This window comes from Oncorhynchus mykiss, chromosome 5 (genome assembly GCF_013265735.2).
Source record: "Oncorhynchus mykiss isolate Arlee chromosome 5, USDA_OmykA_1.1, whole genome shotgun sequence".
In the NCBI taxonomy this organism is placed as follows: domain Eukaryota; kingdom Metazoa; phylum Chordata; class Actinopteri; order Salmoniformes; family Salmonidae; genus Oncorhynchus; species Oncorhynchus mykiss.
The window spans coordinates 47,090,053-47,108,682 of record NC_048569.1 but is presented as its reverse complement, the minus strand read 5'-3'; the positions used below and the strand labels follow the sequence as shown (position 1 = coordinate 47,108,682).

Here is an 18,630-nt window from a genome sequence, read left to right as displayed (position 1 = left end):
CGGGTGTCCAATCAAAAACCCATCTTTTGACCAATGGGTAAAAATTATGTTAATTGTGTAGATAGAAGGATGGTACAAATGTCTCAATTATACTCTGTTCAAAAGTTATTGGAGTTATTACCCTTCTAGGATGGCTAGAATTAGGGTGACTAAATCAGTGGAGGCCAGAGAAAAAAGGGGTAAAAAAAAAATTAAAAAAAATCGGGGAAAATCTGGAAAACTTCAGCTAGGTTGGATTTTGTGCAAGAATTAAGGCTACTGGCTACCTGACAGGCTCACTTTTCCGTTGAACTCGTCGTCATTCTTCTCGAATCCGCAGGACTTAAAACAATCAAGATAAGATGGATATTGATTTTGAGACATGTTTTCATATTTTAGTGTACGCTTCATATTAATTCAAAATTCCTTTTATAATTTTGGGGGATTTCCCACAAAAACAAATGTACATCTGTGAAATGTCAGAGCACTGAGCGTATACCAAGCTTTTTATTTTCAAAGCCGACCACCAAACAAATGTAAAATCCTCAAGTTGTTACGAGAAACTTGCTATGTCAACAGAGTGCGGTGCTTATTATTGGCTGTATTAGGTTAGGAAATCCGACTTCTTGGATATCATTAGTGATATGTTAGAGAAAGGCTCCACTGAACAATTCAGAACATGAATAATCATATTTGTCTTGGTTTAATTTATTTTATAACATAAGGAAGTGACATGTCATCACCAAAAAAACATGCGTTTTCCCACCCTCGGAGCAGAGTGGGCGGACACCGTCCTGTTTACAGTATTTGTATTTACTTCAAAGTCCACAGACAGATAGACAGAACATAAAGGTAGTCCCTTCTGTGTCCAGGTGGCTGCCTTAGTGGGAGGGAGTTACTGAAGATGGGCGTATAGACCCCACTCAGGACTGACTGACGGAGACTCCAGGACACACACTGACCCACACACACACACACACTGGCGTACACCCACTAAGCATTAAGACACACCCATACACAGGTTACACACACACTAATAGATACACACACAGAGTCATACGCACACGCACGGTACAGACTCCATTAAGGAACACAACGAGGCACAACCGGACTTGGCAGGGTGACATGGAATGTTTTGATAGTTGATTCTGGATTGTTACAGTAGTTCTGGAATGTTCTGAGATGAGGCACTTGACAGTGCTGTACTTCTAATAGCCATCGGAATCCTCCTGCAAGTACAGATGGGGGAGAGGTTACTTTTAGAATTATTATGAAATGATTTTACCACTTGTGTAACAACTGATAACACTAAACTCTATTACCATGTAGAAAGCAGTTACTATGTAAGTACATGTTAATACAATGTCACTACAGATATTTCACGTTTAAAGTTTTAATGTCACGTGCACAAGTACAGTGGAAAGCCTTTTTTGCAAGCTCCAAACAGAACAATGCAGTAATCAATATCAACGTAGCACTAAAAATAACACAAGGTAGAACAAAAACACACAATAAATAAAAATAAGAAATAAGAAGAGCACCAGAAAATAAGAAGCTATATGCAGGGTCAGTTCCAATACCATATTTACAATGTGCAGGAATACTGAAGTGATAGAGGTAGACATGTATAGGTGTAAGGTGATTAGGTATCAGGATATATGATCAACAGCAGCGTACAAAACATTAGTGTAAAAACATTAGGAACACCTTAATATTGAGTTGCACTTCCTTTTGCCCTCAGAACAGCCTCAATGTGTCGGGGCATGGACTCTATTTCTTTAAAAAAAAGTAACCTTTATTTAACTAGGCAAGTCAGTTAAGAACAAATTCTTATTTACTATGACGGCCTCTACAAGGTATCGCAAGCACTTTACAGGGATTCTAGCCCATGTTGACTCCAGTACTTCCCACAGTTGTGTCAAGTTGGCTGGATGTCCTTTGGGTGGTGGACCATTTTGATTGTATGTCAGTACGTGTTTGTAGAGACAGGAAAAACTTGTGAGTGTTGGAGTGTCAGTGTGCGTGAGTGTTTAGAGTCCTGTGAGTGTGCATAGAGACAATGCAAAAATTAAATACAAGGGTCACATAATGTGTAGTTACATAGGTATTAGGGTAACTTAAGGTAAAGTATTACCCTATTTGTACATAATGTTAAAAATAAGATGAATTAACAAATCGTATCACATAGTGCTGATGGATCATGATGATGGTGGATGGAACCCCAAAGGACTTATTGTGAGGAAATGGGAACCTCACCCATCTTAACAGCCAAATTAAAAAATTTAACACAAAAACCCATGTAAAGCAATCTGATGAATGAAACATGGAAAAGGATGACTATCTAAAAAGGGGAGGATGTGTCACGCCCTAACCTTAGATATCCTTATTGTTCTCTGTGTTTGGTTAGGTCAGGGTGTGACTCGGGTGGGAAATTCTATGTCTTCTGTTTCTTTATTTTTGACCGAGTGTGGTTCCCAATCAGAGACAGCTGTCTATCGTTGTCTCTGATTGGGGATCATACTTAGGCAGCCCTTTTTCCCACCATTAGGTTGTGGGATCTTGTTTTCCGTTTAGTTTCTGTAGCCTGACAGAACTGTGCGCTTTCGTTTTTTGACTTTGTTATTTTGTTTGGTGTCATCAATAAAGATACGATGTACGCCTACCACGCTGCGCCTTAGTCTCCTTCTACCAACAAGAGTCGTTACAGGATAATGAGGAGTAAACCATTAACTGCTGATGCACTAACCATGCTTCTATCCAACCATTTCATATGGAGGAATTTCCTGACTGAATGGATGAAAATGTCATGACAGGTCTGACAGAAACATGAAATGCCATTACAATTTTATAAACAGAGTCAGAAAATGTCTTCATTCGACATGGTGGGGTCTTTTTGTGTCTGTAAAATTAATTCTGCTAGAAATGGAGGTGGAAACCGAGTGATGCGATGATATGTTGTGTGTTCCTCCCACTAAGACTCGGGAAAGCATGCAGTTTATTAGGTTACAGATTAAATAAATGATGATGAACTTTAAGGGGTGGTGAAAGTACAAGGTCACCTAATATCGCTCTTATCCATGCTCCTTTCCAATAAATATCTAGAGTCTTATTCTGGTGACGTGATGATCGAAGCTTGGCTGCCGTTTGACAAATACAAATAATATCGCTCTTATCCATATTAATCTCATAACGTAGGTAGCCTACCCGCATTGTATCTGTGAACTGTTGGATAGAGCGCATGTGCCAAGACCAGAGTGGGCACATTTTCTATATAACGAAACAGTTGTTGTGGCAAAACCATCAGTAGATTTTAAAATGCGATGGTATGCCATTTAACTTATTTTTTTCATTCATATTTTCATTCGGTACCTGGGAATCTATGCACACTACGTGACTCTCATCCCCTATGTGCACTAACGTTGCGTTATAACGCACAGCCTTTTATCCACTAAAAGTAAGTTTGATGGAAACACCACTGGTGGGAAAATGTGCATCTTGTTTGATGAAGATTTTAGAATATTTGCATGAAAATCTGTCGCAAATTGGATGGAAACCTAGCAAATGACTCAGTTTGAGACTCTGAAATATTGATTTTATTGTCACAAAAGATCAAAGCAGGACTCTCGAACCCTGTTCCTGGAGAGTTACCCTCCTGAAGGTTTTCGCTCTAAACCCAGTTTTATCTAACCCTTCAGTTTATCAAAGGGTGGTTACATGCTGACCACACTGCTCGCATCACGTCCATGTTATACAATCATTGCACCCACACTGCTCGTGTGTGTCAAAAAAACGTCTGCTTAGCTGGCGCATATACCCACGTGGGTGTTGAAAGATGATCTATGGCCCACACTCCGGTCAGTTGTAATAATGCAGTAAAGTTGGTTGCCAACCACCATATAAATTCCAAAGAAGAAAAAGTAGCCTGCTGGAAGGAGAAGAGATGACAAGAAACTAATTTGGTTTACCGTTATATCTGTGGATTAATTGTCGGAGTAGAGGACCTTGTGCATTTCAGGTAAAAGAGCAACCCAATGTTTGTACACCAGGACAAATTAGCTAACAACAGTAAGCTAGTTAGCTAAATTGCCATAAATGTTTAATGCTTTTTGACCTCTCCCAAAATTAATATAATTGGATCAGAGTTTGTTTTAATATTTCAACCTGCGTGTCCTGATCGCATCTGGTGTGGGTGAACAAAATCAACTTGTGTGCAATGGCGCACGCAGACGCATGCGTGCGTGCGGTTAGGTCTGCATGTTAGGGTTGGAGTGAAAACCTACAGAATGATAGCTCTCAAGGAACAGGTTTGGTGAGCCCTGGCCTAGAGCCTCTGACAAAGATTTCTAGAGTTGTTGTTGTTATTTACTGTAGTATTTGGGGGAAAGCGCACAGTTTAGCCTAGCATCATGTTGTGGGGTTGCTTTGCTGCAGGAAGGACTGGTGCACTTCACAAAATAGATGACATCATGAGGTTGGAAAATTATGTGGATATATTGAAGTAACATCTCAAGACATCAGGAAGTTAAAGCTTGGTCGCAAATGGGTCTTCCAAATGGACAATGACCCCAAGCATACTTCCAAAGTTGTGGCAAATTACTTCAGGACAACAAAGTCAAGGTAATGGAGTGGCCATCACAAAGCCCTGACCTCAATCCCATAGAAAATGTGTGGGCAGAACTGAAAAAGCGTGTTGGAGAAAGGAGGCCTACAAACCTGATTCAGTTACACCAGCTCTGTCAGGAGGAATAGGCCAAAATTCACCAACTTATTGTGGGAAGCTTGTTGAAGGCTACCCAAAACGTTTGACCCAAGTTAAACAATTTAAAGGCAATGCTACCAAATACTAATTGAGTGTATGTAAACTTCTGACCCACTGGGAATGTGATGAAGGAAATACAAGCTGAAATAAATCATTATCTCTACTATTATCCACATCGATGGAACAGTAGTGGAGAGGGTAGCAAGTTTTAAGTTCCTCGGCATACACATCACAGACAAACTGAATTGGTCCACTCACACAGACAGCATTGTGAAGAAGGCGCAGCAGCGCCTCTTCAACCTCAGGAGGCTGAAGAATTTCGGCTTGTCACCAAAAGCACTCACAAACTTCTACAGATGCACAATCGAGAGCATCCTGGCGGGCTGTATCACCGCCTGGTACGGCAACTGCTCCGCCCTCAACCGTAAGGCTCTCCAGAGGGTAGTGAGGTCTGCACAACGCATCACCGGGGGCAAACTACCTGCCCTCCAGGACACCTACACCACCGATGTCACAGGAAGGCCATAAAGATCATCAAGGACATCAACCACCCGAGCTACTGCCTGTTCACCCCGCTATCATCCAGAAGGCGAGGTCAGTACAGGTGCATCAAAGCTGGGACCGAGAGACTGAAAAACAGCTTCTATCTCAAGGCCATCAGACTGTTAAACAGCCACCACTAACATTGAGTGGCTGCTGCCAACACACTGACACTGACTCAACTCCAGCCACTTTAATAATGGGAATTGATGGGAAATGATGTAAATATATCACTAGCCACTTTAAACAATGCTACCTTATATAATGTTACTTACCCTACATTATTTATCTCATATGCATACGTATATACTGTACTCTATACCATCGACTGTATCCTTATGTAATACATGTATCACTAGCCACTTTAACTATGCCACTTTGTTTACATACTCATCTCATATGTATATACTGTACTCGATACCATCTACTGTATCTTGCCTATGCTGCTCTGTACCATCACTCATTCATATATCCTTATGTACATATTCTTTATCCCCTTACACTGTGTACAAGACAGTAGTTTTGGAATTGTTAGTTAGATTACTTGTTGGTTATTACTGCATTGTCGGAACTAGAAGCACAAGCATTTCGCTACACTCGCATTAACATCTGCTAACCATGTGTATGTGACAAATTAAATTGGATTTGATTTGATTTGATTTATTATTCTGACATTTCACATTCTTAAAATAAAGTAGTGATCGTAACTGACCTAAAACAGGGAATTTTTACTATGATTAAATGTCAGTAATTGTGAAAATCTGTGTTGAAATGTATTTGGCTGTGGTGTATAGTTGTGGCCAAAAGTTTTGAGAATGACACAAATATGAATTTTCACAAAGTCTGCTACTTCAGTTTGTATGATGGCAATTTGCATATACTCCAGAATGTTATGAAGAGTGATCAGATTAATTTAAATGAATTGCAAAGTCCCTTTGCCATGCAAATGAACTGAATCCCCAAAAAACAGCCCTGCTACAAAAGGACCAGCTGACATCTTGTTAGTTATTCTCTCGTTAACACAGGTGTGAGTGTTGACGAGGACAAGGCTGGAGATCACTCTGTCATGCTGATTGAGTTCAAATAACAGACTGGAAGCTTCAAAAGGAGGGTGGTGCTTGGAATCATTGTTCTTCCTCTGTCAACCATGGTTACATGCAAGGAAACACGTGCCATCATCATTGATTTGCACAAAAAGGGCTTCACAGCCAAGGATATTGCTGCCAGTAAGATTGCACCTCAATCAACCATTTATCGAATCATCAAGAACTTCAAGGAGAGCGGTTCAATTATTGTGAAGAAGGCTTCAGGGCACCCAAGAAAGTCCAGCAAGCGCCAGGACCGTCGCCTAAAGATGATTCAGCTACGGGATCGGGGCACCACCAGTACAGAGCTTGCTCAGGAATGGCAGTAGGCAGGTATGAGTGCATCTGCACGCATTGTGTGGTGAAGACTTTTGGAGGATGCTCTGGTGTCAAGAAGGGCAGCAAAGAAGTCACTTATCTCCAGGAAAAACATCAAGGACAGACTGGTATTCTGCAAAAGGTACAGGGATTGGACTGCTGCGGACTGGGGTAAAGTCATTTTCTCTGATGAATCCCCTTTCCAATTGTTTGGGGCATCGGGAAAAAAAGCTTGTCCGGAGAAGACAAGGTGAGCGCTACCATCAGTTCTGTGTCATGCCAACAGTAAAGCATCCTGAGACCATTCATGTGTGGGGTTGCTTCTCAACCAAGGGAGTGGGCTCACTCACAATTTTGCCTAAGAACACAGCCATGAATAAAGAATGGCACCAACACATCCTCTGACAGCAACTTCTCCCAACCATCCAGGAACAGTTTGGTGATGAACAATGCCTTTTCCAGCATGATGGAGCACCTTGCCATAAGGCAAAAGTGGTAACTAAGTGGCTCAGGGAACAAAACATTGATATTTTGGGTCCATGGACAGGAAACTCCCCAGACCTTTTAATCCCATTGAGAACCTCCTCAAGAGGCGGGTGGACAAACAAAAACCCACAAATTCTGACAAACTCCAAGCATTGATTATGCAAGAATGGGCTGGCATCAGTCAGGATGTGGCCCAGAAGTTAATTGACAGCATGCCAGGGCAGATTGCAGAGGTTTTAAAAAAGAAGGGTCAACACTGCAAATATTGACTCTGCATCAACTTCATGTAATTGTCAATAAAAGCCTTTGACACTTGTGAAATGCTTGTAATTATACTTCAGTATTCCATAGTAACATCTGACATAAATATCTAAAGAGACTGAGGCAGCAAACTTTGTGGAAATTAATATTTGTGTCATTCTCAAAACTTCTGGCCACGACTGTATGTAAACTTCCGTCTTCAATTGTATATGCATACAATGCCCTGATGCATTTAGCGTTCAAATCAGGTGGACAATTATGGTTTTGGGACAGTAAAAACCAATACAACAATAGTCTATAAAGTTTTTAACATCGAAACACAATAAATTGTTGTTTTGATATTTCTTATAGGCAGTTTAAGGACACATAAGGAACTGTGTAATTTTTGGCCAATATCACCTGTTTATTGATGGCGCTGGCAGTGCCCAGTTGGAAGTTTCTTTCTCTCTCTCTTTCTACTCTCGGATCTGGAAGGGTCTCTTTCATCCGAACCGTCATGTGTCTGTTTGGTTCTGTTTTCCAAAAGCCTTTTCGGAATGGGTCTGATTACCCTCGGGTCCATTCGGAACGGGTCTTAGTTTATAAATGTAATATTTATGCATATCGGGTTGGGTGGGAAAGCCATAGATCCATTTCGGAACGTGTCTAACTTTTTGAACCCGTGAAGACCTCTTCACATCCCTATGCTCAGGTGTGCCCCAAAACCTTTCCTAATCTTGACTGTTTTATCTCGATTGTTTTTAAAACAAGGTGTGCCACCGTTTAAAAAAGGTTGGGAGCCACTGCTCTAGAAGATGTTTTAAGTAGTAGGTAAATATCCTACCTCTGCAGCAGTATCACCACCCTCTGGGTCCACTGGTGACTCCTTGATAGGTGAGTCTTTAGACATAGTATCTTCATCCTGCAATAATAACACACATTCACTGACCAGGTCAACAGTGGGGAAGTGTTGGAAATATCCACAGTAGACAATGACCACTTTTGTTAGTTGGTTGCTGTATACACAAAACATTACAAACACCTGCTCTTTCCATGACATAGACTGACCAGATGAATCCAGGTGAAAGCTACACCCTTACACTTCAGTCAGTGTAGATGAAAGAGAGGATCAGAAACTTTTTTCAGTGTTTCCTAAAATGACATACCCCAATTTAACTGCCTGTAGCTCAGGACCTGAAGCAAGGATATGCATATTCTTGATACCATTTGAAAGGAAACACTGAAGTTTGAGGAAATGTGAAATTAATGTAGGAGAATATGACACATTAGATCTGGTAAAAGATAATACAAACCATTCCAAAAAAAAATTGTTTTGTTCCATCAAGACAAAGACCATAGTGTATTATTGCAGTTTAGGTGCAATTTAGATTTTGGCAGCAGTGTGTGTGCAACATTTCAGATTGAGCCACATTTCAATACTGGACAATATTTTGTATCAAGTCTGCCCAAATGTACCGAATTGGTCAATTGATACATTTTCAAGTAAATCATTATAGAGAAACAACAATGATATGGTAATGCAAAATGTAAGTTTACACACTCCTAGGAATGTCATACATGATGGATCAGTAGCTTACACACTAACTTTCACACATCTAGATGGCTGGGTGGGGTGGGTGTGGAGTCAGAGACAGCAGGGGTCGAAACTGTAGAACCCAGCTCCTACATTTTAATATAAAAATGGATTTTATTAAACAAAACTATGCTACATTTTCTCTCTGGGACCCTCAGGATGACAAATCAGAGCAACATTACTGAATGTAAGTACGTACATTATTTACCTTCAGAGGTGAATGTATCAAACCAGTTGCCATGAAAAAGGTTTTTTGTTGTTGTGTACTCTCCTCAAACAATAGCATTGTATTTTTTAACTGTAATAGATACTGTAAATTGGACACTGCAGATAGATTAACAGGAATGTAAGCTTTCTGCCCTTAAAAGACATGTCTATGTCCTGGGAAATCCTGTAGAGGTTAAAGAAGGCTTTTTAAGCCTTGAGACAATTGAGACATGGATTGTGTATGTGTGCCATTCAGAGGGTGAATGGGCAAGACAACATATTTAAGTACCTTTGAATGGGGTATGGTAGTAGGTATCAAACTCACCGGTTTTAGTGTGTCAAGAACTGCATCGCTACTGGGTTTTTCACGCACAGTTTCCCATGTGTATCAAGAACGGTCCACCACCCAATGGCCATTTAGACAACTTGACATAACTGTGGGAAGCATTGGATTCAACATGGACCAGGATCCCTGTGGAAAGCTTTCGATACCTTGTAGTGTCCATGCCTCGACGAACGGAGGCTGTTCTGATGGTGGAAGGTGTTCCTAATGTTTTGTACACTCAGTGTATTCCAAGACAAGTGTGCTAACAATTGCAGGCTGTGGGAAACAAACCTATTACATTAAATTCTGTGCTACAATACAAGGCATTTATTGGTGCTTGTCATTGTTGTGACCTTTAATAAGATACAGGCCGGTGACACATACAGCTTCACTCATCTCCTAGTGTGTGTGTGTGTGTGTGTGTTTGTGTGTGTGTGTGTGTGTGACATGGCTACCAGCTGACAACCTTAGAGCAATTACCGTGCCCTCTCCTCCTGTATGTGTGTGTGTGTAGGTGTGTTTTTGTGCCCTCTTCTCCTGTATGTGTAGGTGTGTGTTTGTGCCCTCTCCTCCTGTATGTGTGTATGTGTAGGTGTGTGTTTGTGCCCTCTCCTCCTGCCATTCCATTTAACACCGCCCACTGCGTCTCCATCTGTTCACGCAGCACAGCCAGAAACACACACACACACGCACACACACACACACACATAGAAAGAAGCACACCACACAGCGTCTCTCAACACCCACCGTGGCCAATAAATACTGTCTCTACTGTGCTATTTTCTATTCTGCTAATAATTTTAAGAAACCCAAACCCATGAAGCCCCATGATATAGTTATTTGAAATTATAAATAAAAACTGGAATATCTTATCCAGGTAAGTATTAACTTGTAATACATACATTTTTTCACTTTTAATTGAGCCTTTCCCATATGAAACATTAACAAGATTTTGATTGTGTTCCTCTTGTCTTGTGGCTCAACAACCGAACATACAACAGAACAGCATCTGTGACATGAGTGCAATGAGTCGGTCTACGGGAGCTGGTGAGGTGTGTTCTCTGTTCTGTCTTACCAGCCCAAATCCATTTACCAGCCGGAGCATCGCTGCTAGCGCTGCTAGTTGTTTGTGTGTGGGTGGATGGGTGTTCCATTCAACAAACAAACAGGCAGCAGCCTCGCTCTTCCTCCCTCGTCATCAGACACCCCATCTCTCACACTGTCTAACTAACTGATGAGAGTTGGCTGGCTGCTGTGAACAACCAGATGAAAGTAGATTGATCGCTCTGCTCCCTAACCCACCTCTGTCTAAATGAGATCAATCCAATTCTGTGCACCATCTCTGGCTTCGTTCCAAATGGCACCCTATTCCTACTTTTGAACAGCACCCATGTAGGGAATTAGGGTGCCATTTGGGACGTAGTTTCTGTATTTCTGTGTTTCTTCTGTCAAACTCGGAGGACACGTTAAGGTTTTACACAGAGGACGCGATTAGGCATTAGACAGGGTTTGGAGATAAACCGCTAGGTAGCCAATCAATGGCCACAGGAAATGCCACAATCAAACGTCTTTAAAAACAAATCAAATGGACAGGGGATTGTGTCGACACACAGGCGATTAACAGAGAAAACAAAGATTGTAATTGGCTGAAAGATAATGCTGAAGACATTACTCGGATTACCAGAGTGGTTCCATGGAATTGCCCCCTGTCCAGACCAAAATATTTATTCCTTTAGCAGCAAAAAATTCCACTACTTTTATCTTATTCATCAGTAGCAATTCTGGGTGTGTGTCGGTAATTATTGTTCTGAAGTTCTTGATCTTGGAACCCAGAACCAAATCCTGTGTGAACACTGGCCAGCTACTCAATTTGTTTAACATTTTCGTTAACAGTCAGTCATTAAATTCTAAATCCTAAATCAAATCAAATGTATTTATATAGCCCTTCGTACATCAGCTGATATCTCAAAGTGCTGTACAGAAACCCAGCCTAAAACCCCAAACAGCAAGCAATGCAGGTGTAGAAGCACGGTGGCTAGGAAAAACTCCCTAGAAAGGCCAAAACCTAGGAAGAAACCTAGAGAGGAACCAGGCTATGAGGAGTGGTCAGTCCTCTTCTAAAATCTACATACAGTAGGAGCTCCTCAACAAACCTTCAATTGAGCAGTACACTGTTCTCTTCTCTGCCCAGGGAGCTTCTATTTGTTTATAACTTCCTCTCAGTAGCATAACCACAGCCTAATTGTATAATCCCTCTAGAATTATGTCCCATTTAACACTTTATTAACCTCTGTGTGTGCGGATGTGTGTGTGTCATGTAACAATTTATTAATCTAGTCATAAACTAACAAAGGCAAAGGAGGAAGGCAGCTAAAGTTATTGTTCTAATTAGTGAGGTTTTCTCTCTGATTGATGTCGTTGATTTTTTTCTAATAATAATGCCAGTGTGTGTGTGTGTGTGTGTGTGTGTGTGTGTGTAAGGACACTATACAGATAATGAATGCAATGATTGCTGAGTACCTGTGACGTCAGCAGGGTGCTTTGGGGTGGCTAATTCACTTGGCAGATTAACACTGTTAAAGCAACAATCTGTCATTTGTTTTTCATACAGATGGCAGCCCCTCCACTTCTTTTGCTATAAAGCTGAGGGATGGGGCTGGAGAAATGCAACCATTCTCAAATGCATAGATTGAGTTCAGTTCTACTAAACTCTTGAGGCAAGTTTTTTCCCTCAAGAATCAATGGGTGTTTTGTCATTCATTGAATTGACCATTTGAACAGCTGTACATATTGCAGATTGTCCCATTAATTGGAAGAACATGGAAGGGCAGACTGAAGAAACCTTGTTGCTTTGCTGTTGGTTTGAAGATGAATCATCACTACTATTACAAGGCCAGCATTGCAGGCAAGCTTTACTTTAATATGTCCACGATTCTGTTTAGTTTTGTTTTGAAAGAGAGACAATCCATTTTTCATCTTCAGAGACCATCAGGGCTGCAAATTGTCTGTCTGTCTGGATCTTTCTCTGCCTTTATATAAACAGACCTTCAGACAGACAAATGAGAATCCATCCTGCTTTTTATGACAGAGAACTAAGAACGCCGGAGGAAGAGGATAAGAAAGGAAAAAGCAACAAGCCAGAGGACTCAAGGTCAGGCTTCATTTGACAGGGGGGAAAGAGAAGTGAATTAGCTGTCACATTTAAAATGGTTGAAAAATGCTGTGCTGAAAGGAAAGGACAGCATTCAGATGGAAATAGGTTCTGATGAAATGTCGGTATCAAGACTAAAATGAATAGCAAAGGTTGCTTCTGTTTTCTCTCTTACAGTGCATTTGGAAAGTATTCAGACCCCTTGACTTTTTGCACATTTTGTTACGTTACAGCCTTATTCTAAATTTGATTAAATTATTATTTTTCCCTCGTCAATCTACACACAATACACCACAATGTCAAAGCAAAAACAGGTTTTTATAAATGTTAACAAATGTATTAAAAATTAACTACAGAAATACCTTATTTATATAAATATTCAGACCCTTTGCTATGAGAATAGAAATTGAGCTCAGGTTCATCCTGTTTCCATTGATCATCCTTGAGATTTTTCTACAACTTGATTGGAGTCCACTTGTGGTAAATTCAATTGATTGGACATGATTTGGAAAGGCACACACCTGTCTTTGTAAGGTCCCACAGTTGACAGTGCATGTGCAAAACCACAAGAACACAGTGGCCTCCATCATTCTTAAATGGAAGAAGTTTTAAACCATCAAGACTCTTCCTAGATCTGGCCAAATTGAGCAATTGGGGGAGTAGGGCCTTGGTCAGGGAGGTGACCAAGAACACGATGGTCACTCTGACAGAGCACCAGAGGTGGGAAAACTTTCTTGAAGGACAACCATTTCTGCAGCACTCCACCAATCAGGCCTTTATGGTAGATTGACCAGATGGAAGCCACTCTTCATGACAGCTCAATTGGAGTTTCCAAAAGGCACCTAAAGACTCTCAGGCCATGAGAAACAAGATTCTCTGGTCTGATGAAACCAAGATTGAACTCTTTGGCCTAAATGCCAAGCGTCGCGTCTGGAGGACACTTGGCACAATCCCTACGGTGAAGCATGTTGGTGGTAGCATCATGCTGTGGGGTGGTTTCAACAGCAGGGGCTGGGAGACGAGTCACGATCGAGGGAAAGATGAACATAGCAAAATACAGAGAGATCCTTGATGAAAACCTGCTCCAGAGCGCTCAGGACCTCAGACTGGGGCGAAGCTTCAACTTCCAACAGGACAATGACCCTAAGTACACGGCCAAGACAACACAGGAGTGGCTTCGGGACAATCTCTGAATGTCCTTGAGTGGCCCAGCCAGAGCCCAGACTTGAACCCGATCGAACACCTCTGGAGAGACCTGAAAAATGCCGTGCAGCGACGCTCCCCATCCAACCTGACAGAGCCTGAGAGGATCTGCAGAGAAAAATGGGAGAAACACCCCAAAAACAGGTGTGCCAAGCTTGTAGCATCATACCCAAGAAGACTCAAGGCTGTAATTGCTGCCAAAGGTGCTTCAACAAAGTACTGAGTGAAGGATCTGAATACGTATGTAAATATGATATTGCATTTTGGTAATAATTATTTTTGCAATATATATATATATATATATATAAATTTTTTGCTTTGTCATAGCGGGGTATTGTGTGTTGATTATTACAATAAGGCTGTAATGTAACAAAATGTGGAAAAAGTCAAGGGGTCTGAAAACTTTCCGAATGCACTGTATATGTGTATAAGAATAAAAAGTAACCCCCACTTGTTTGTCATTCATCTCAATTTAAATGTTGTGTGAGAGAGAGGTAGAGCTAAAACTAAGAGATAGAGAGCTGTAAAGTGTTTGTGTAAGTGATGGTTTCAAATATTGAACAAGGTAGGAGTATGGGTCAGGTATCTCAGGTTCTCACCTGTTTGGCTGTGTCTTTCTTGACCAATCCAGTCGCAGCAGCAATATTCCCCGCCCCCTCCACAGTCCTGTGAGCCACTGCTGTCACACCTGTTACCATGGCTCCGCCCACCTGGGAAACGCCAGACACTGTTTTACCTGCAACTACCAGGAGAGGGAGAACATATGTGGTGGTCACTTCTAGGAAGATTTTAACCCACTTAATCTTAACATTTCTCCAAGTTTCACCTTCGTTGTAAAGCCCTAGTTATTTTGTTGCTTTGACAGTCATTTCTGAAAAACAAGCTACCATTCCCAGTCACAAGGGGATTTCTGTCTGATTTAAGAAGAAATGGTCAACTTGTTATTGTTATTTTATTGTGTTACTTTTTTTATTACTTTAGTTTATTAAGTACATTTTTTCTTGACAAATTTTTCTTAAAACTGCAGTGTTGGTTAATCTTTTTTATTTATTTTTTATTTTAATTTATTTCACCTTTCTTTAACCTGGTAAGCCAGTTCTCATTTACAACTGCAACCTGGCCAAGATAAAGCAAAGCAGTGTGACACAAACAACACAGAGTTACACATGGAATAAACAAACGTACAGTCAATAACACAATAGAAAAGTCTATATACAGTGTGTGCAAATGCAGTAAGATTAGGGAGGTAAGGCAATAAATAGGCCATAGTGGCGCAATAATTAGAATTTAGTAATTAAACACTGGAGTGATAGATGTGCAGAAGATGAATGTGCAAGAAGAGATGATGATGATGCAAAGGAGCAAAAAAAAGAAATAACAATATGGGGATGAGGTAGTTGGGTGGGCTATTTACAGATAAATATGGGCTTGTAAATATTCAGGGCATGTGACAAATAAAATTAGATATGATTTATAAGAATACATTTACTATAATTTACTATAATCTTTTTGTTTCATGTTTTTTATTAAGTTGAATATGTGCTCTTTATGACAGAATTTTAAAATGAGGTGAAATCAATGTTTTTTTTGGACCAAGTAACACTTCTCAAAAGGCACCAAATTGGTGGAACGACGAAAATGCCTTCAGAAAGTATTCGTATCCCTTAACTTATTCCACATTTTGTGTGTTGTTGTGTACAGCCTGAATCTCTAATGATTTAAATTTAGATCTTTGGTCACTGGCCTACCCACAATACCTTATAATGTCAAAGTAATTATGTTTTAGAAATTTTTACAAATTAATACAAATATTTAAGGTGAAATGTCTTGAGACAATAAGTCTTCAACCCCTTTGTAATGGCAAGCCTAAATACGTTCAGGAGTAAACATTTGCTTTACAAGTCACATAAGTTGCATGGACTCACTGTGTGCAATAATAGTGTTTAACATGATTTTTGAATGACTACCTCATCTCTGTACCTCACACATACAATTATCTGTAAGATCCCTCAATTGAGCAGTGAATTTCAAACACAGATTCAACCACAAAGACCAGGGAGGTTATCCAATGCCTCGCAAAGAAGGGCACCTATTGGTAGATGGGTTAAAAAAAGCAGGCATTTAATATCCCTTTGAGCATAGTGAAGTTATTAATTACACTTTGTATGGTGTATCAATACACCCAGTCACTACAAAGGGGAAGGAAGGTCAACAATGTCGTGGTTACTCCACAATACTAACCTAATTGACAGAGTGAAAATAAATAAGTCTGTACAGAATAAAAATATTCCAAAACATGCATCCTGTTTTTAATTAACAAGGCATTAAAGTAATACTGCAAAAAATGTGGCAAAGCAATTCACTTTTTGTCCTGAATACAAAGTGTTACGTTTTGGGCAAATCCAATACAACACATTACTGAGTACCACTCTTCGTATATACCAGCAAAGTGGTGGGTGCATCATGTTATGGGTATGCTTGTTTAGTAATGGGGAGTTTTTCAGGATAAAAAAGAAATGGAATGGAGCTAAGCACAAGCAAAATCCTAGAGGAAAACCTAGTTCAGTGTGCTTTCCACCAGGCACTGGGAGATGAATTCCCCTTTCAGCAGGACAATAACCTAAAACACAAAGCCAAATCTATACTGGAGTTGCTTACCGAAAAGATAGTGAATGATCCTGAATGGCTGAGTTACAATTTTGACTTAAATTTACAGGAAAATCTATGGCAAGACTTGAAAACGGTTGTCTAGCAATGATCAGCAATCAATTTGACAGAGTTTGGAGAATTTTGAAAATAATAATGGCCAAATGTTACACAATCCAGGTGTGGAAAGCTCTGTCATTCACCTATTAACTTCATCCAATGAGCATAGCACACTAAGGCAATTCCACCACGCTTGCTGATTAACCTATGGGGTCACTTGTGCAATAATCACTTCCTTTTCTGTCAACCAATAGGTATAAATGTAGGGCGTATTTGTCAACCTACCCCTTGTCTCTGACTTGATGTTTTGCAGCAACAGTCTTCCAACGACCTTCCAGCTCCCCACCACCACCAGCATAATAACCTGAAGGCCCATCATCGGAACCCCGTTCTATGGACCATTGCTCGGAGACAAGGCCTACCCCAACTATTCAATACAATTCCATATCGTATTCTGTCTCTGCTGTAATTCAGTTAAGCCTGTACTCAACTGAGTAATGTTGGTAATGGTGACATGTAGACTACCTGTTGTGACTCCATCCTTTGTTTTGTTGCCTATGAAAAAGAACAAAAACGTGAAGGAGGGGTGACAAATATTTAACATCCCATTGATGTCAATGGGACCACTGTCATTCAATAAAATGATCTCTTTACATGGTCTGATTAACCATGCTCGTACATCATTTCTAACATTCAACATCTCAGCATCTCATCTCAGCAACACTTAGCATTCGACATCTCAGCAATGATTTAAAAAGCAAGTTAAAGGAAAGAGCAGGTCGGCTACAATTGTCAAGACCTACCGACAAAGATAACGCCACCTTTTGTCATCTCAGCCGCCCCAGTTACTCCCTGCTTCGTCTTCTCCGCTGCTGCCACGACCCCATCCTTGGCTTTCGAGAACCCCTTCATTAGCGCGTCCATGGTGTCCAAAATGACACAGCGACAGCTGTGGAAATGTCAAACCGGGCAGTGCAGTCAGTGCCGTGAAGAACTTCTAGAACTTCTATCTCGGTAACCGGTGGCGTTACGATGGGAAGGAGGAGGAGGTTAGGGTTTTGCAGAAATGCCACCTCCCACCATTCTCTTTCTTTTGACAGACTCGGCAGGTTAATGTCGTTTATAGACGCAGTCTGGGATCTTAATCACAGCAAATTTGTAACATATCATACGAATTGGATTCGTAACATATCATACGAATTGGATTCGTAACATATCATGAATTGCACTACATTCAAAAGTACTGGCTGAAATATATACATAAGTTCTGGAGCATCACTTTAACATGTATTCCAATTCCCCTTTACATGCATGACAATGATTATGGACAACAAGAGCCAGGTATTTCTCGTTAGAAGCCTTGGTGATTCCGACTAGGTTAAACCTAGTCTACCACACCTGTTGGCAGCACACATCACATCTGTCCTCCAGAAACGATGTCTCAAGCCTAATTGTATCATGAACAATTCCGACACCAGCTCGGTCTTACATTTTCATAGAGAAGGGAAATTATAACAATTGTAGTTTATTGAGAATAATTAATTCTGAAACAAAATTGACTGGTGTTGAAAAAATGGCATTCGAATTGCTACAAACCTGTGGATTGTTTGCGCACCTGTTATTTGCCTTCCAACTTCCCCTTTCGACACTGAAATCCGTGTCGCCTTGTCTAGATTTCGCCCTGCAGGTTTGAAACCGATACTCTTCTCCGTTTCAGAAGCAGACAGAGATTGCTCGTAATTCCGTGGTGCTGATGCTGGGAGAGCTCGAGATAGAATGGCTGCTTTACTGTCTGCATCCCACCACCTCGTGCGCCGCCCCACACACATCCCCTCCCCTCCCCTCTCCTCTCCATTACCCATCTCATTCAATCAGTTATGGTGACAGTGGATCTTGGATGGATAACAAGCATCATGGGAGAGGATGATGCTTACACACTGATTACACACTGTAATCACAAATAGCATCTGTGTCTGATCACCCACTTCCCTCCCCTTTATTTCTTCCTCCATCCTCTCCCTCCCCTCATCCTCACCC

General features: G+C 40.8%; 1 protein-coding gene across 6 annotated transcripts; it reads right to left on the bottom strand.

The window, feature by feature from the left end:
• Nucleotides 1–666: 666 nt before the first annotated feature.
• On the bottom strand, nucleotides 667–18,389 carry LOC110523967 (alpha-synuclein). Of its 6 annotated transcripts, none has more exons than XM_021603151.2 (6): nucleotides 18,209–18,389; nucleotides 17,397–17,542; nucleotides 17,119–17,148; nucleotides 14,487–14,629; nucleotides 8,252–8,329; nucleotides 667–1,208 (listed from the first exon to the last, which is right to left on the bottom strand). In XM_021603151.2, the coding sequence occupies exons 2-6, from the start codon at nucleotides 17,515–17,517 to the stop codon at nucleotides 1,188–1,190; spliced, it is 393 nt and encodes a 130-aa protein (XP_021458826.1). In that variant the 5' UTR covers nucleotides 17,518–17,542; nucleotides 18,209–18,389; the 3' UTR covers nucleotides 667–1,187. The 6 variants fall into 6 exon arrangements, with proteins under 6 accessions (XP_021458826.1, XP_036833596.1, XP_036833595.1 ...); XM_036977701.1 differs by having other exon boundaries at nucleotides 17,415–17,542; nucleotides 18,190–18,382; XM_036977700.1 differs by having other exon boundaries at nucleotides 17,415–17,542; nucleotides 18,209–18,382.
• Nucleotides 18,390–18,630: the final 241 nt, after the last annotated feature.

What these genes read in the sequence shown, in the direction of transcription:
- LOC110523967 (XM_021603151.2), bottom strand. Translation starts at nt 17,517, where the DNA reads ATGGACGCGCTAATGAAGGGGTTCTCGAAAGCCAAGGATGGGGTCGTG. An exon ending in AGGTGGCGTTATCTTTGTCG is followed by an intron (nt 17,149 to 17,396) that starts GTAGGTCTTGAC and finishes TCTTTTTCATAG; the next exon opens with GCAACAAAACAAAGGATGGA. An exon ending in AAAGGATGGAGTCACAACAG is followed by an intron (nt 14,630 to 17,118) that starts GTAGTCTACATG and finishes CTCTCCTGGTAG; the next exon opens with TTGCAGGTAAAACAGTGTCT.